This window comes from Aquarana catesbeiana, linkage group LG03 (assembly GCF_042186555.1).
Source record: "Aquarana catesbeiana isolate 2022-GZ linkage group LG03, ASM4218655v1, whole genome shotgun sequence".
NCBI lineage: Eukaryota > Metazoa > Chordata > Amphibia > Anura > Ranidae > Aquarana > Aquarana catesbeiana.
Window position 1 is genome coordinate 503,596,713 of NC_133326.1, and position 16,099 is coordinate 503,612,811.

At 41.5% G+C, this 16,099-nt stretch overlaps 2 protein-coding genes across 2 annotated transcripts in view; one reads left to right on the forward strand and one right to left on the reverse strand.

Annotated features, from left to right (window-relative positions):
• CCDC69 (coiled-coil domain containing 69) overlaps nucleotides 1-5,666 on the forward strand; it is an 84,434-nt gene extending 78,768 nt beyond the window's left edge. The window contains exons 8-9 of the mRNA XM_073621114.1: nucleotides 2,028-2,125; nucleotides 4,143-5,666. Coding sequence (XP_073477215.1) covers nucleotides 2,028-2,125; nucleotides 4,143-4,314 — 270 coding nt within the window. The 3' untranslated portion in view covers nucleotides 4,315-5,666. The remainder of the gene's footprint in view (nucleotides 1-2,027; nucleotides 2,126-4,142) is intronic.
• An 8,039-nt stretch (nucleotides 5,667-13,705) lies between these two features.
• The window catches only part of LOC141132556 (platelet-derived growth factor receptor-like protein), a 30,416-nt gene continuing 28,022 nt past the window's right edge, over nucleotides 13,706-16,099 (reverse strand). The window contains exon 6 of the mRNA XM_073621115.1: nucleotides 13,706-14,144. Coding sequence (XP_073477216.1) covers nucleotides 13,923-14,144 — 222 coding nt within the window. The 3' untranslated portion in view covers nucleotides 13,706-13,922. The remainder of the gene's footprint in view (nucleotides 14,145-16,099) is intronic.

Here is a 16,099-nt window from a genome sequence, read left to right on the forward strand (position 1 = left end):
TGTGATGATTATGACTTACAGCTCATGAAAACCCCAAATCCAAAATCTCAGAAAATTAGAATATTGTGAAAAGGTGCAATATTCTAGGCTCAAAGTGTTCCACTCTAATCAGCTAATTAAGCCATAAAACCTGCAAAGGGTTCCTGAGCCTTTAAATGGTCTCTCAGGCTCGATTCACATCTATGCATGTTGCTTTTGAGCGCTTCTGCAGTGTTTTTTGTGATGCTTGCCACGTTTTTGAGCAGCGTTTTTACTGTGTTTTTGCTGTGTTTTGCGTTGTGTTTTTTTTTTTTTTTTTGTTTTTTTTTTAGACTGTATACGGTCTAAAAAAAAAAAAAAAAAACTGTAAAGATGCTGTACTTGCTTTTTTGATGCTGGTCCATTGAATTTTATTACATGAAAAACGCTGCATTTTGCATGAAAAAAAGTCCCTGACCCTTTCCAAAAACGCAGAGGTACAAAAATGCTTTGATGTGAACATGTTCCATATGGAACCCATGTTAAAAAATTCCCATGCATTTCTGCAAAATGCATCAAAAAACGCGCTAGTGTGAATGGAGCCTCAGTCTGGTTCAGTAGGAATCACAATCATGGGAAAGACTGCTGAATTGACAGTTGCGCAGAAAACCATCATTGACACCCTCCATAAGGAGGGAAAGCCTCAAAAGGTAATTGCAAAAGAAGTTGGATGTTCCCAAAGTGCTGTATCAAAGCACATTAATAGAAAGTTATGTGGAAGGGAAAAGTGTGGAACAAAAAGGTGCACAAGCAGCAGGGATGACCTCAACCTGGAGAGGATTGTCAGGAAAAGGCCATTCAAAAGTGTTGGGGACTTTCACAAGGAGTGGACTGAGGCTGGAGTCAGTGCATCAAGAGCCACCACACACAGACGGATCCTGGACATGGGCTTCAAATGTCGTATTCCTCATGTCAAGCCACTCTTGAACAACAAACAACGTCAGAAATGTCTTGCCTGGGCTAAAGAAAAACAGACCTGGTCTGTTGCTCAGTGGTACAAAGTCCTCTTTTCTATTGAGAGCAAATTTTGCATCTCATTTGGAAACCAAGGACCCAGAGTATGGAGGAAGAATGGAGAGGCACACACTGCAAGATGCTTGAAGTCCAGTGCGAAGTTTCCACAGTCTGTGGTGATTTGGCGAGCCATGTCATCTGCTGGTGTCGGTCCACTGTGCTTCATTAAGCCCAGGGTCAACGCAGCCGTCTACCAGGAGATTTTGGAGCACTCCATACTTCCTTCCACAGACGAGCTCTATGGGGATGCTGACTTCATTTTCTAGCAGGACTTGGCACCTGCCCACACTGCCAAAAGCGCCAAAACCTGGTTCAATGACTGTGGGATTACTGTGCTGGATTGGCCAGCAAACTCGCCTGACCTAAACCCCATAGAGAATCTATGGGGCATTGCCAAGAGAAAGATGAGAGACATGAGACCGAACAATGCAGAAGAGCTGAAGGCTGCTATTGAAGTATCTTGGTCTTCCATACCACCTCAGCAGTGCCACAGGCTGATGGCTTCCATGCCACGCCGCATTGAGGCAGTAATTGCTGCAAAAGGGGCCCAAACCAAGTACGGATTACATATGCATGCTTATACTTTTCAGAGGTCCGATATTGTTCTATGTACAATCCTTGTTTTATTGATTGCATGTAATATTCTAATTTTCTGAGATTGTGGATTTGGGTTTTCATGAACTGTAAGCCATAATCATCACAATTATGACAAATCACAGCTTGAACTATCTTGCTTTGTATGTAATGAGTCTATCTCATATATTAGTTTCACCTTTTAAGTTGCATTAGTGAAATAAATTAACTTTTGCATGATATCCTAATTTTTCGAGTGTCGCTTGTATATGGTGAGATTTGTAGTTCCACAGCAGCTGGCAAGCTAAAGCTTACCTTGGTTTCATACCATTGCTTTTTCTGAATATTTATACTGATGTATGGCTTTTATCACCCTGGACTTTACTTTTACTGATGATGATTTCTTTCTGTTTTTATGGTAGATGGACAGGAATGTCATACTGGAGGAGAAAGTACAGAGTCTTCAGCAGGAGATTGAAGCCTTACAAGCCCAGGCCCAGAACCAGACAGCAATGACGATGTAAGCTACACACTAGTCATTAGGTGGAACTGTGTGCAGAAGCACTTAATTATAAATTCATCTGTGCTTAACATTTTCTTTCAAACTCCTGCAAGGTCCCACAAATACCTGTTGATCCTGCCATTGAAGTTCACTTCAGCTTCCTGTGTTGGTGTGCTAACAATGCTGCACTGCTCCCAAATTCAGAGCAGAGTTGCCACTCTCATGTAGGCTGTGCCTGCTTGTACTACAGTGGGGTGAATAAATGTTGCAGAGGACATGACAATCAGTGATGTCGCTGTTAATTCACAAGCCTGTAGCTTGTCAAAAAGCACCTGGCCACACCTAGTCCTGCCCACTGCTTTTTGGATTGACAACACTGCCTCTATTGCTGAAACCCTCCATCTGCCAGTCAGCCAGTATATTGGTTATTTTTCCACCTATTTTAACAGGTCAAGCTGTCCACTAAAAATTTGTTACTGGGGTTGGAACAAACCATATAACACTGATAGATGTGCTTTCAATTGTTAGCTTTGTTCATGTGGTTTTAATATAAAATATTTGTCACTGTAACATGGGAAGTGGAAAGATAACAGATCTGCTGGCAGGATCAACAGATAATAAAATTGTTTTACAGAAGAAAAATCCACTGTGTTAATGTAGTGACAGACTGCATTATTCATGCAATTGTTTTGTTTTACCTGTTCTACATTAAATTTGCTGATGGATGATTGAATAATGCCCAAAGCCTTGGAATAACTACACTAGTAGAATTGCCTTTATGATTGCAGTAAACCTTTAAATATTGTTTCAATTGTTTTACTTCCACTTTGAAACTGGGACTATTATGCTTTACTAAAAAAAAAAAAAAAAAAAAAGAAAAGCTTATTAAAACGGGGTTCCACTCAAATCTTTAACTTAATCTTACCCACTTCAGTTAATTGCATAGATGTTCAAATGCTGCACGAAAAAAATTTTTTATCGCTGTAATTACCTTTTATATTGTACTTTATTGTGGCACTTCCTGTCTCTCCTCCCATGGGAGTAGGCGTGGTTATTGCCTTTCCCCGGCGCCGCACTGTCTCCTGGGAGCTTAGTGTCAGGCTTCCCAAGATTCAGTGCGAAAACAATGATCATGCGCGTGAACAATCTGTGAATGAACAGCATTCACCACATCCAGGAAATCAATGCTTGTGGGCTTCACATGCCCACAAGCAAGATGGAAACAGCCAGCATCACATTTTTTAAGTTATTCTTCAGTACGAAAACAGACAGAGGCGGAAATATTACACCCAAACTGTGAGTATTATTTTGGGGTTAGCAAAGTGTCTCAATGACCTAAAAAAAAAAAAAAAAAAAAAGATTGGTCGCCGGACTCCCGCTTTAACCCCTATACAACCATCAAACACACATGTGTGGCAGCAAAAGGGTGGACTTTAATGCCCACACGTTGCACCTATGTGTCACTGGGCGACTGATGTTTATGTGCTGAGAGCGTTATCACTATGCACTCTCAGCACAAAGACAGAGAGGTCAAAGTCAGCTATTGGTCCATGGTAAGGATTGGTAGCTGGCAGGACTAACTGCCAATCATGTGACCACAGTGACAGTGGTCACATGATTGCAAATCCTTCCTGCCCCCCTGGGAGTTTTACAACGTTTAAAGAGACATCAGGGCAGGAGGGAAGGGGTTAAGGCTCTGTTCACATTAGTGTGATTTGTCATGCGAATTTGGACACAAAGTCACATGGCAAGTTGCAGCCTGTTGATTTCAATAGCACCTGGTTCCAATCTACGGGACTTTGAAAAGGTTCCTGCACTACTTTGATGCGACTTGAGTGCCAGAGAGTTAGATCAAAGTTGCACTTGAAACTGCGCGACTTTAAATTCACACTAATGTGAACGGAACCTAAATGTAACTTCCTGCTGAAAGTATCTGTGACCTCCAAAATCCTTATACTTTTTTTGTGTAGCATTCCCTACATACTGTACTCGTGTGCGCATCATTGTTTCATTCTCTGCTTCTGATTTATTGCAGCCGTTTGACAGAGGAGCTGCTGAATGCTCAAGTGTCCCTAGAAAAGGAGAAACAGCTTCATGAACAGCTACAGCGTGACAAAGAACAGCACTTTTACCGAACGGTGAACGGGGATGGCCCGTCCCCTTTTTCTCTGCCAATAACAACACAGGACTCCATCAAAGTTACCTAGGAGAAAGAAGTCTTCAATTCATGGACAAAGGGTCAAAATCCTTGTTTTATGTAGAAGACCAAGGCAATACTGATAGCCTAAAACATGCAAGAAGCTTCCTCTCGTGGAAACAATTCATATTTATTTTATTGTTTTAATTATTGAAACTGTATATACATGTTTATGGTATCCATGACTGACAACAGGACACTTCCTCTAAGCAAAATCGTTGTTTTAAAACTGAAATCATATGTTTCACCTAAAAATGTTGTTTTGATTGTTTGGGACCCTGGTCAGGTCGTTACTACTTTCTGGGGTTCTGTTAGAGATTACCCCTTTCTTCCTGTCCCGGTGACAATGGTTTCGCCAGCGGTAGGTGAGGCTAAATCTTTAACTGCAATTAGACAAAATAACTTTGCTTCTTTTTCCATTTAAGAGGGGGAGGCTGAAACCCTTACCAGCTTCCAGTCATTGATTTGCCGTCCATCTGGTAAAACTGTTATTCCCAGGACAGAATGGGACTTCTCTCCAAAAGAGACCCAATCTTTAGTAAAATACAACAGCAATTCTTAACCCCTCCCCCACTCTATCTACAATTAAGAAAAAATGTATTTCTTTGGACATACTGGGGTTGATTTACTAAAACTGGAGATTGCAAAATCTGGTGCGGCTCTGTGTATTGGCCAATCCGCTTCCAACTTCAGCTTGTTCAATTTAGCTTTGACAATAAAACCTGGAAGCACCAGATGTTGCACTCTCCAGTTTTAGTAAATCAGCCCCACTTTGTCCATCCAACAATGAACATTTAAATTTAACTCCTGCAGGCTTGATCTCCTTCTAGGTTGGCCACATCAAGATCTCCTCTCTTTCCTGAAATTTCAGTTGTACCCCCCCCCCCCCCCTTTAATGTATAGCCCCTGACCAATGCTGGATTCTCTATATAGTATTTTGGACAGCCCAGCTGGAAGTACGTGACAATAACACTCAGCTTAAGATGTGCCCATGTAGAGCATTTGAAAGAGAATATTGAAGAGTTTTATTAGGATTACTGGGTTATCGAATCTATTGGAGAACCTAAAAATTTGCAATCTGATTAGGTGAACTAACCCTTAAATTTCATTTTTCACATCACCAGTCCTGAAAAGTCACAGATGTATATATTTTTATACTTACTGTAGTTTTAGCCATGCTTGTGTGTTGTGAGCACTTTTATTTTTTTTTATTTTATTTTTTTTGTATGGGTAGCATTCTATTTTATTTCTGTTTCTGTCAAGGGACAGCCTGTGGATTTTATTAAAACCCCACTCCCAGCATGCTCAAGCATGCTTGAATATATAGTTGATGTCTCATAATCTTGCGGGTGTCCCCCCCCCCCCCCCCCCCCCACTGAATTGGATTATATATTCAAATGGTGTAATATAAGAGTTTAAACACTAGGGATTTCTCTTGACCATCCATATATATTCTTTTATAACTCCTTGAGGGGAATTTAAGAAAACTGCAGCCAGAATCTGGAGCAGCTGTGCTTAGCAACCTATCGGCTTCTATCGTCCATCTTCAAAGCTTAAAGTGGTTGTAAACCCTTATATATACCCAGTGAAGTGGTGAAGTTGTATCTGTTTATCTGTGGTTTTGTCTTCTCTACATACGTTCAAAGTCCTGAATTTATAAAGATCATGTGAATTGTGAGAAAAAAAAAATGGCAGAGAGCTGAAGTTACTCTGCAGAGCTCAGTGAGGGGAGCTCTGAGAGCTGATTGGAGGGAAGGGACACACACCCTTCACACAGTACACATGAACAGAGCTGAGGCTGTCAATCAGCTGGAGTGCCCTCCCCTGTCACATTTTTTTCTCTTGGTGTCAGGAAAACTTGTCAGAAGTGATTCATGCTGATAGCAGAGGAACAAAGCAGCAGACAGAAATGACACTTACTGCTCTTAATTGAGATAAGTACACACTATAGAGGGATATGCTTTGTTCATGTTTCATGTCTGAGGTTTGCAACCACTAACTGAACAAACTGAAGATAGAATTGATTGGTTGCCATGCACAGCTGCTCCAGTTTTGATAAATTTCCTTTCTTCTCTTAGTTCTGTGTGAATCAAGTTGAATCACTTATATCAGCTCTCCATACACCAATAATGCTTGCTTCCAGTGTAACTGTCTAAGGGCTCATTCACAGTAACGTTTGGGGGAGGCGGTAAAACCCTGTGGCTGAGCTGCACTTTAGCTGCAGAGGCAGCAGCCAAAGGTGTACGCATGCTGCGGCTGAGATGCTTTCCTTCATGTCCGCAGCAGGAATTATACCCCCTGTTGCTTTCATAAGACAAAGCGCCCACGGAATGTGACCTATTCAACTGAATGGGGGTGCTCTAGAAGCACCCCACAACTGCATGCAGTGCACACTGTTGCCGCACGCAAGTTCCAATGATCCAAGTGTTAAAAGCTGGAGGCGATGCAATCCCTCCTCACCATCTGTCAAATGCTTTCTGTAGAGCAATTCAAATGCAGAATGCTCTCTATAGACCACAGCTTTTGTGAAAGAGCCCTAACTGTAAAAACTTTGTCAGGTTTGACTGTATATGAAGTCATAGGTAATCTTAATGTTCCAGTGGTCCATGTATGAAAACTTGTAGACTTGAATTTGCTATACTTTTGCACACTGGAGCAATCCGTAAAGTTATTATTCAAAGCATAAGCACCCTATCAAAAGCTTTAGTTTATTTGGTACAATCGGGGCAGTTAAGCAAGTGTGCAAATATGGATGTACAGTAGGAGGTCAGCGATGAACCTGCCATTTCACATTTCCTACACAGGACTCATTATAGGGACTAGTATCAGTGGCGGCTGGTGCTATTTGGGGGGGAAGGGGGGGGGGTGATGCAAACCAACTGCACGAGTCCTGGCCGGGATGACGCTCTGATCTCCCCTCTTCCTCCCTCCACTGTCCGAGCCGGGGAGTGCTGGATGTGGCTGCGGGTGAGCCATCCCTGGAGACCTCACTCTGGAGCCGTTGCTTCTCCTCCCGGCCGAACGGGAAGTGGGTCCTGAGACCCCTGGCCAATCAGGTCTCATGACCCACTTCCTGATTGGCCAGGAGGAGAATCGGGAAGACAATAGCGAATATTAATTCGCTTCTGTCACACAACTGGGTGGGCTCAGTGCTCTGCCCCCCGACCCCACCCTTTTTTGAAGCCAATTGGAACCTCAGGCTCTAATCATTTGCTTAAAAAAAAACATTGGAATCCATGCATCCGGCACCCTGCATGTAGATTAGGGGCTGGGAGCATGGATTAAGGGGGTGACGCCCCTGTGCCCCCTATGGACAGGCCGCCACTGACTAGTATCAAGAGGCATATCGGATCATACTTAAGATGCAGTATGTATACTCACTAGCTCATGATCGGCTGGTAGTAAATATGCACATCTAAAAGGATGAATTTCTTATTACCTATAACCCTAGAAAGCTTGTCCTGACTTTCCCTATTGCCTCAGCACATCTTCTTTTCTACACTTCATTGAATACATATGCAGTATAGAAACTGTGCTAAGGCTCTTGCCACTGAATTAACCAGGACGTGCAAAGTGTTTGTTTTTATCACAAATGTACACTTGGCCTTCAAACCCCAAATAGATATTTTTGCATGTATGTACAATACAAGGTAGCTGTAGTAACTGTTACCAGGTAAACTGACAACACTGATATAAACTGACAAGTGTTATAGTGGAAATGTCACTTCAATCATCATACTGTCAGTGCCTCTCCTTTTCAGTTAATGAATCCCAGTGCCTTATTATAGCTCTGTGGGCATACTGTATTCTGTTTTTGATTCTCTAGAAGTTCTAAAGCATATAAATGGTCTTTACAGCAACCCAACACCATCCTCCTATTCAGTCACATTGAGCACCCTGTACAGTATGGTTTCTGCTGAATGCTGTAGGTGGTGGAAAACCCCGATAGAGCACTTTTAGAGCACTTTATGTCAATGGCGACTCATAGCAAGCACGTTATGTAATAAAGAATGTCACTTTTTATGGGATATTGCACCACCGCAGTGTGAAATGTTTGCTGTGCTAATGATTTGTTTAGTTGCACCATGGAAACGGCTGTCATTGGGTGATTAACTAGATTCATGAAACCATATCTAGGCATTAGGAAGTGTAAATAAGAAAGATTTCCAATAATAAAAGCTGTTATAGTATACCTAAAATGTAATTTGCAGCTTACCGTTTCTTAGATGTAAAAATTAAAGGCAACAGAACAAACCCCTCTAATATACAAAACAATGGTTTACCTTTTTTGCATAATAAAGGTATTTGTGCTGTTCCCTTTGGTGTTTGCATCCACTACACCAAGCTTTAACAGGTTTTGTACAGCAGCATCTATCTCCAGTGTTGTCATATAGTTCAGAATTGTGGCGCTGGAATTATTTTTCTTTATTGTTTGTTCCTTAAATGTGATGGCTACAGTCTTGTCTCAGTGTGACAATGTTTACTACACTGTATCTATGGAGCCCCACAGAGTTATCACCCAAGGCTACGTTTCTGATTTTCGGACTACACACACCTCCCTGTCTTCATCTCAACTTCATAGGGTAGAGGTGTTCTGTAATTCACATAGACAGCTGGGAAAGCTGATAACATTGTTTGAAATGTCAGTTTAGTGCACAGGAACTCCACCTGAGGCCGTATGGAAGCTGCCATTGCGGATCCTCCAATCTAAAAATCCAATTTTCCTGGTGACAACGCTAATGCATACATCTGTGTCACTAACCTGGAAATAGTATGCAGATTAGGAGCTCTGATTTCACTCTGACTTTGCTCATCTGCATTCTTGTTCTATGGCGAGGTCTAAGAAAATACTGAAGCTAGACACCAGCAATTACCTTTTTCAGAAGGGGATCAGCAATGGCAGCTTTAAAATATCTCTCAGTCTGTGTCTCTATTTAGTCCATTTCGCTTGTAGGACTTGGCATTACTATTAGTATACATGGTAAAGCACTGTTCTTTGTGAACCATACTTGTGTTTTCAATAGTAACATTTAAAGGATACTTCAGAGGCAGGAAACTCTCGTCTTGATTGAAATTGTTCTGTATACATTTTCATAATGACATTTCCACTATCTGATGTACTGTACAATTTCCATTTCCCAAATGCCTTTTTAATAAATTAATTTTATCCTTCTGAATACTGGTCCTTATCAATTTATTATCCAAATATATAATATAATATGCAATGGATGTAACATGTTACAAAAGGTGAACTTATCCTTTAAACGTCCTACATGATGACAATCACAAGCCACCGTTATGGTAAAGTAAAGATTTGCTGTTTTTTTTAGGGAACACCTGGACATGTCAATTTTGCCTAAGCGGTACCCTTTAATATTAAAATTTTTCTTTAAACTCCTCCTAAGAAATGGCAGAGCATTTTCTGTGCCTTGGCACTCAGGTTCTGTAGTCTCATAACCTCATGCAGCTGAGCGAGATTATCTAAAACACTCTTGCTAGTCTCACCAGATTTGGTGATCTCACTACTGCGCTGCTCACAGTTCTGTACCTGAGGATGGTACTGTGCAATAAACCAGCGTTTCTAATTTTTTTTTTTTTTTCTTTAGTCATGGCCTTTTAAAATTGTGCACACAACGCTAACGCATACTAATAAGTACAGTATTCGTCCGAAAACAAATAGTTATCAAGACCATGCATGCTCGAGCGAAAGAATACATTATAATACGTTACATCACTTCCGAAGTTGTATTCTGTTGTACGAGAATTATCATAGCTTTAGTAACCTCTTTATTTTCGATATGAAACTAGCATGCAAAAAAACCTGGATGATCATTCGTCTGATATTCTCAGTGTGTGTACAAGGATTAAGGGTCCATTCACATGTTTACCATGTGAATGGACCTGGTATGGTCCAAAAGGGGGGGGCACTTGATTCCCCCCCCCCCTTCTTACCTGCCAGGCTGCATGTTCGGATAAGGGCCTGGTATGGATCTTGGGGGGACCCCATGACATTTTTTTTTTTCAGCATGGGGTTTCCCCTTGAGATCCATACCAATTTTGGCATGGGGTCCCCCCCTCAAGATTAATACCAAACTCAAAGGCCCTGGTATGGTCGGATCCTGTTAATTGAGGTTGCATGGAAGTCAGAAATTAAGTCACAGGGCAAAGTCGGATCGGAAGTTGTACAACTTTTGTGTTGGCTCACTGTGTAAATATAGCTTAAAGAGGAACTGTGTCTCCCCCCCCCATGAGTGTGAAGATAGTGATCAACTTCAATAATTAGTACAAGTTGTGCTTTTGGGAGTTGATTGCTTTTCCTCATACTTGTGTGATAGAAAAGTGGTCCCCATTCAATATCACTTTCTGTATAATTTCCTCAGCATGGACAAAAAAACAGGATATTTTAAGAAAAATCACAACAAATTCTAGGTTAAACTCACCCTTACATTTTGTTTGCTAATAATACATTGAAAAACACATTACCCAATAATAATTACTTGGCTGGTTCACACCACTGTATGTTGAAATATTTGCTGTGCTTGTGATTTTACCATCTGTTGTGTGTATGACACAAGTGGGGAGGGGAGGGAAGTCCTAATATGCAAGTTAGCTGATATCTTAAGCCGAACATTCAGAATACTTATTTGCCCGTGCTTGCCTAGATTTAAAGCAAACCTGTAGCTGGACAACACAAACTTGAATGCATAGAAATCAAAACAGGCACCAGCAAAAGGCCTCCGTTTTAAGTGCCCTTTTGCTCGATGACACCAGCTGGCCCACAAATCTACTGAGCTCAAAGCCGTCTTCTGATTTAGACATACCCCTATTCTATTGTGGTGTTTTTTTTTTTTGTTTTTTTTTTGGAGAACTTGGATAGGGTAGTGGTGGGACACTCCAAACACAAGAACTATGAACAACTGAGCGTATTCTTCAGGATAAGTCCGAGCTTGAAACAAACAATATACTTCAGCTTAGTAGTTAGAGCCACAAAAGCAGAGTCCCTTTATGTAGAAGATAAGGTGGACAAAGCTCTTCAGCACCTTACTAGCAGAGAACGGCTTTACCTGATACAGTAGAATATGCTTTTGCCTACCAAATAAATTCAGCTACACTGACTACAGTGTGGCAGCTAAATTTACCAAATGTACCATTTTATCAAATTTAAAAGTAATACTAACTTATCTAATCCTATCACCTACCTAGGAGGGTGCTACATTATATCACATGGTGCAATGATCGGTGTCTGAGCAACCAATCGCCAAGTTCAATAATTATCATATGGTGTCCACCTAGGCACCTTGTAGGGATGTGTTTTAGTGGGCACGACATCTGTAATCAAAGAAACATACAGGCTGCTGTGCTCTTCTGAGCTTGTTTTCTGTTTGCTATACTTTGAATCACAGACCCACAACAAGCAGGCAAATCAGTACATTGTACCTTTCTCTGACTTATGCCCCGTACACATGATCGGACTTTCCGACAAATTTTTGTTCGAAGGATGTTGGCTCCAACTTGTCTTGCATACACATGGTCATACAAATGTTGACCAACAATTACGAACGTAGTGACATACAAGACGTACGTGATATCTCCATTACAAACGCTAGTTATATCTCCGGCTCATACTTTATTCCGAGCATGTGCAGACTTTTGTCCGACGAACTTGTGTACAAAGTCCAACAACAAACATTTGTTGGTGGAAAATTTGAGAACCTGCTAGCCAACAAAGTCAGACAACAAATGTTCGATGGAGTATACACACGGTCGGACTTTCCGCCAACGAGCTCACATCTAACATTTGTTGTCGGAAAATCTGATCGTGTGTACGGGGCATTGCTGTACCAGATTTGCACACTTTTTCAACTTTAGGTACTCTATCGGTATTAAAACCAGAGTATCAGCATAAGTCAGTCAGTATGTCTTTTCTATTTGTTTTGTCCTATCACAGGTACACTTTAAGATCATAAATAAATAAGAAGTGGAAGTCCTGCATTGTCTGTGCCCATGCAGAAGATAAGAAAGAGCACTCCAGCTTTGACAGTTTAGACAAACTAAGTAGAAGGGAGGGCTCCAAACATTGGAATTTGCAGATTTTCAGGCACATATGCAAGAAACCTAATGCATAAACCACATGTATCGTGTTTTAAAAAAACGCCAGTTACCTTGCCAGAAAACACTGTATTAAAAAAATCTTATATTTAGGGTTTAGCAGCTTCTAGCAGCATTTAGGAGCATTAGCTGCGTTTTCACAACAAAACATGCGTTGTCGTTTGACAAACACACCATCGAAGCTTGGTTTTTTACACTGAGCCAAACGATGATATCACTGCTCCTTTTACAAAGTAATATCTTAGTGTGCAAAGGCATCTGGTGCACACAAAGTTGATTTGTATGTTTTGTAGCTGTTGAGAAATATATTTCAATGAAAGTGTTTATGCCTGGAGTTCAGCTCTAACACAAAAAATAAATAATTGTTAAAGTATATCTGCATGTCAACCAGGCCTCTGTTTTTCACAAACGGATGGACCAATTTAGGGGCAGATAGTGCTTATTAAAGTTCTTTTTTAACCCCCTTGCCACTGCCACCGCCTAGCAGCTCTTTATGGGGGCTCTGAATGTTGGCCTCCTGATCATGTGATTGGCTGTCATAGCAGTCACATGATTGGAAGCTCTTGATTGTAAACAGTGACAGGGAGCTGTACGTGACAGCTCGGTCACTATGCTGGGAGCACGTAATGAGCATGCTTTCCGCACAGAGAGCGCAATGAGATATACCGCAATGCGAAGGAAGTGAAGACGGCCTTAACCAGTTTGTGCCTTGCTACTGCATATATGTGCCCGGTTGGTGGGAACAGTTTAAGGCCGTCTTCACACCTATGCACTGAAGTAGTTACCATGCTTGGTTTTACCATACATTACCACAACGCACAATAACACGCCATTGCCAGTGCACTGTGGTACCATTCATTTTGAATGGTAAACCAATGAACCTTTCCAAACGCACCTAAACACAGGTGCATTGCAGTTCACCACAAGGCACAGATAGGAACCATCTGCACCACTACAGTTAGTAATGCCAACAAACTTTGTGCAGGCATGGTCCAATGTTGTCATGTCAGTAAACTAGTCCAGAACAATGTAATGCAGTTGATGCTGGAGAGAGTGCATGTATTTACTGGAAGAGATCTGCAGAACTGAGCTGCAAAAGAGGATGAAAGATGGGAGAAAAACCATTGGATTTGTTTGATACACAGTGCTTTAACAAACAAAATGTGATCCAGTTAGTTTCCATGTATTTTAAGCAGTGGTTTCTGCTCGGGAGAGGATTCTAGTGATATGTCACTGACAATAGAATGATTTGCATACTTGTAATTTGAATCATAGATCAGAAAAGCTGTAACTTAATATGGGATGTACACTTTAATACACTTACTGTATGTAACTAATACAAGGCCATGTCTTTAGGGACTGATATACTATAAGGCTGAAAAACCAGTCTTTTCAACACCGCACAAAGGATTATTTTTGATTTTGCAGTCACATGGTTGTGGTGTCCACAAAGTTCCATCAGCTCATTAGTCTACTGACTTATACCTTTGTAAAACAAGACCTGTGGTATTATCCTTGGTTTCTGGCTCTGGCCGAGGCAGCAGCAGAGAGGACAGAAACATTTGTGCTCACTGAGGTGCTCCCCTGAAGGTTCTGAGCAGTGCAGGTATAGGTGCCGCCATCCCCTGTTCGAGATTCCTCAATACTCAAGACACTTTGGGACTCTTGCAGCAACTGGCCACCTCTTCTGGTCTGGGAAGTGCTCTCTCGGACATGAGGAGGTCTGCCAATCTGTAGAAGGGGGTACAACAATTTTCTTATTACTGAATGTAAAAAGTATAGTATTTATAGTATATGTATAGCCAAAACATTTGTAATGCTTTGGATAGAGTGAGGTAGGTTTAAAACCCTGCCAGGTTATTTTTTTGCTTTCTGTGTACCTTTGGGGAAATTTCCCTTCACTTTCTGTCCCAGACATGCAGCAAGAAGTTTAACAATTGTCCTCAGAACAGGTGTCCCTTCACTTCTTATTCTGGGGACACCTCTAACATTTTCGTATTTCCCCTCAGTTTGTTTCATGGTGATAATGATCAGCAGTACAAAAAAAGGGTGAATCTCCCCAATTGGGCAAGTAACTGCAATAAGAACTAGAAGGTCTAACTCTCCCCCATTCTGTCTCAAAACTAACAAAACAAAAAACATAAAAAACATGCTGTGTCTGTGTGAAGAAAGGAAAAGAGTGCTGATTACCAGCAAGGCTGTCCGCACACTGATCATCAGGGCACTGATGATCAGTGCAGCCTCATCAGCGCACTTCAGTGGAGAACAAAAATTACTAATTTGCTAAATTTTATAACAGAAACTTTTTTTTTTCAAACTTTTTTGTTCTTTTTTTGTTTTTTTAGCAAAAAAATAAAAACAAAAAAACAGTGGTTTTTAAATACCACCAAAGAAAGCTCTATCTGTCTTAAATAAAAGAAAAAATGTCATATGGGTACAGTGTTGCATGACCGCACAATTGTCATTCAAAGTCCGACAGCGCTGAAAGCTGAAAATTGGCCTGGCAGGAAGGGGGTGAAAGTGTCCAGTGATGAAGTGGTTAAATGCAACTCAGTAAGAAAAACCATAACTAATACCTAAAAAATGGACTGAAAACTTGACAAATGAGTTCTTTGAAGAGAATCCAGAAGGAGGTTAGGGGACCATGCCACTTGACATGAAACCAAGAGCTCGGCAAGATAGAAAGCTGAGCTGGCATCTCCAGCGGATGTTTAGTATCAGATAACCAACAGTTTTAATTACTTGGCTGATTATGAAAACCTTAGCACCCAAACCAAATGTATCCACGTTTCCTGTTGGAACAGAAGTGGAGAAAATATTGAAACAATGCAACTTTTCTGTAAAATGATGAAGGACTAGAGAAGCGATGGTGAATCTATCGCACACGTGCTACAGCTGACACAGAGAGCCCTCTCTGTGGGCACACAAGCTAAGTCGCGGATCGCTACCCCCTGGCAGCCGAACCTCGGAATTTGTTTATAGGCATCTGTATTTCTGCACATCAATGTGTTCCTCCTTATGTATCAGTGCATAATGTCACACGATTTTCCCCTACACATGGCTGTGGTTACTTTGCCTTTGCTTGGCTGGTTACCTGGGGATTGGGGAGTGTCTCCGCTGTGGAGCTGGATTGTCTCCACCCGTCACACCCGGAGTCCCCCCATCTGGGGGATTCTGTCTGTGGATTGGTGGAACCGCGCGTGTGCACCGGTGGGCTTGGAATGCATGGCGCAAGCTGTTTGGGCATCAACATGTGCTCCAGGCTCGGCTGGTCCCGAAGCCACCTCTGCGCATGCGCGGTAATCCCCTGTGCTGAGCGCAGGCGTCTGGCGCCATATTTAGGTCCCCAGGCAGGCTGTATTCACAGCGATCAAAAAAATAAAATAAAAAAACAATAATACAGTGCATACAGTCCAAAATGAATAATTGTGACTGACAATGAAAAAACACATAAAAAAAACAATAGTCCAAAATTTTATATAAAGTACTCGGCACTCCAAAACCCTCAAAACTGTGCTGAAGTGCTTCAAGTAAACAAGCCGTGCAGTGTGCCGCACTTCCCTCTCGTATCCCCACTCACCAGAGAAAATAGACTCCCAGATTTTCAGTCTGGGGGTCAAGCTTGCTTGTGTCTGGTGTTGGGAGTACCAGGTCTCTTAGTGCTTCTTTAGTAAGGTCTCCAAAGT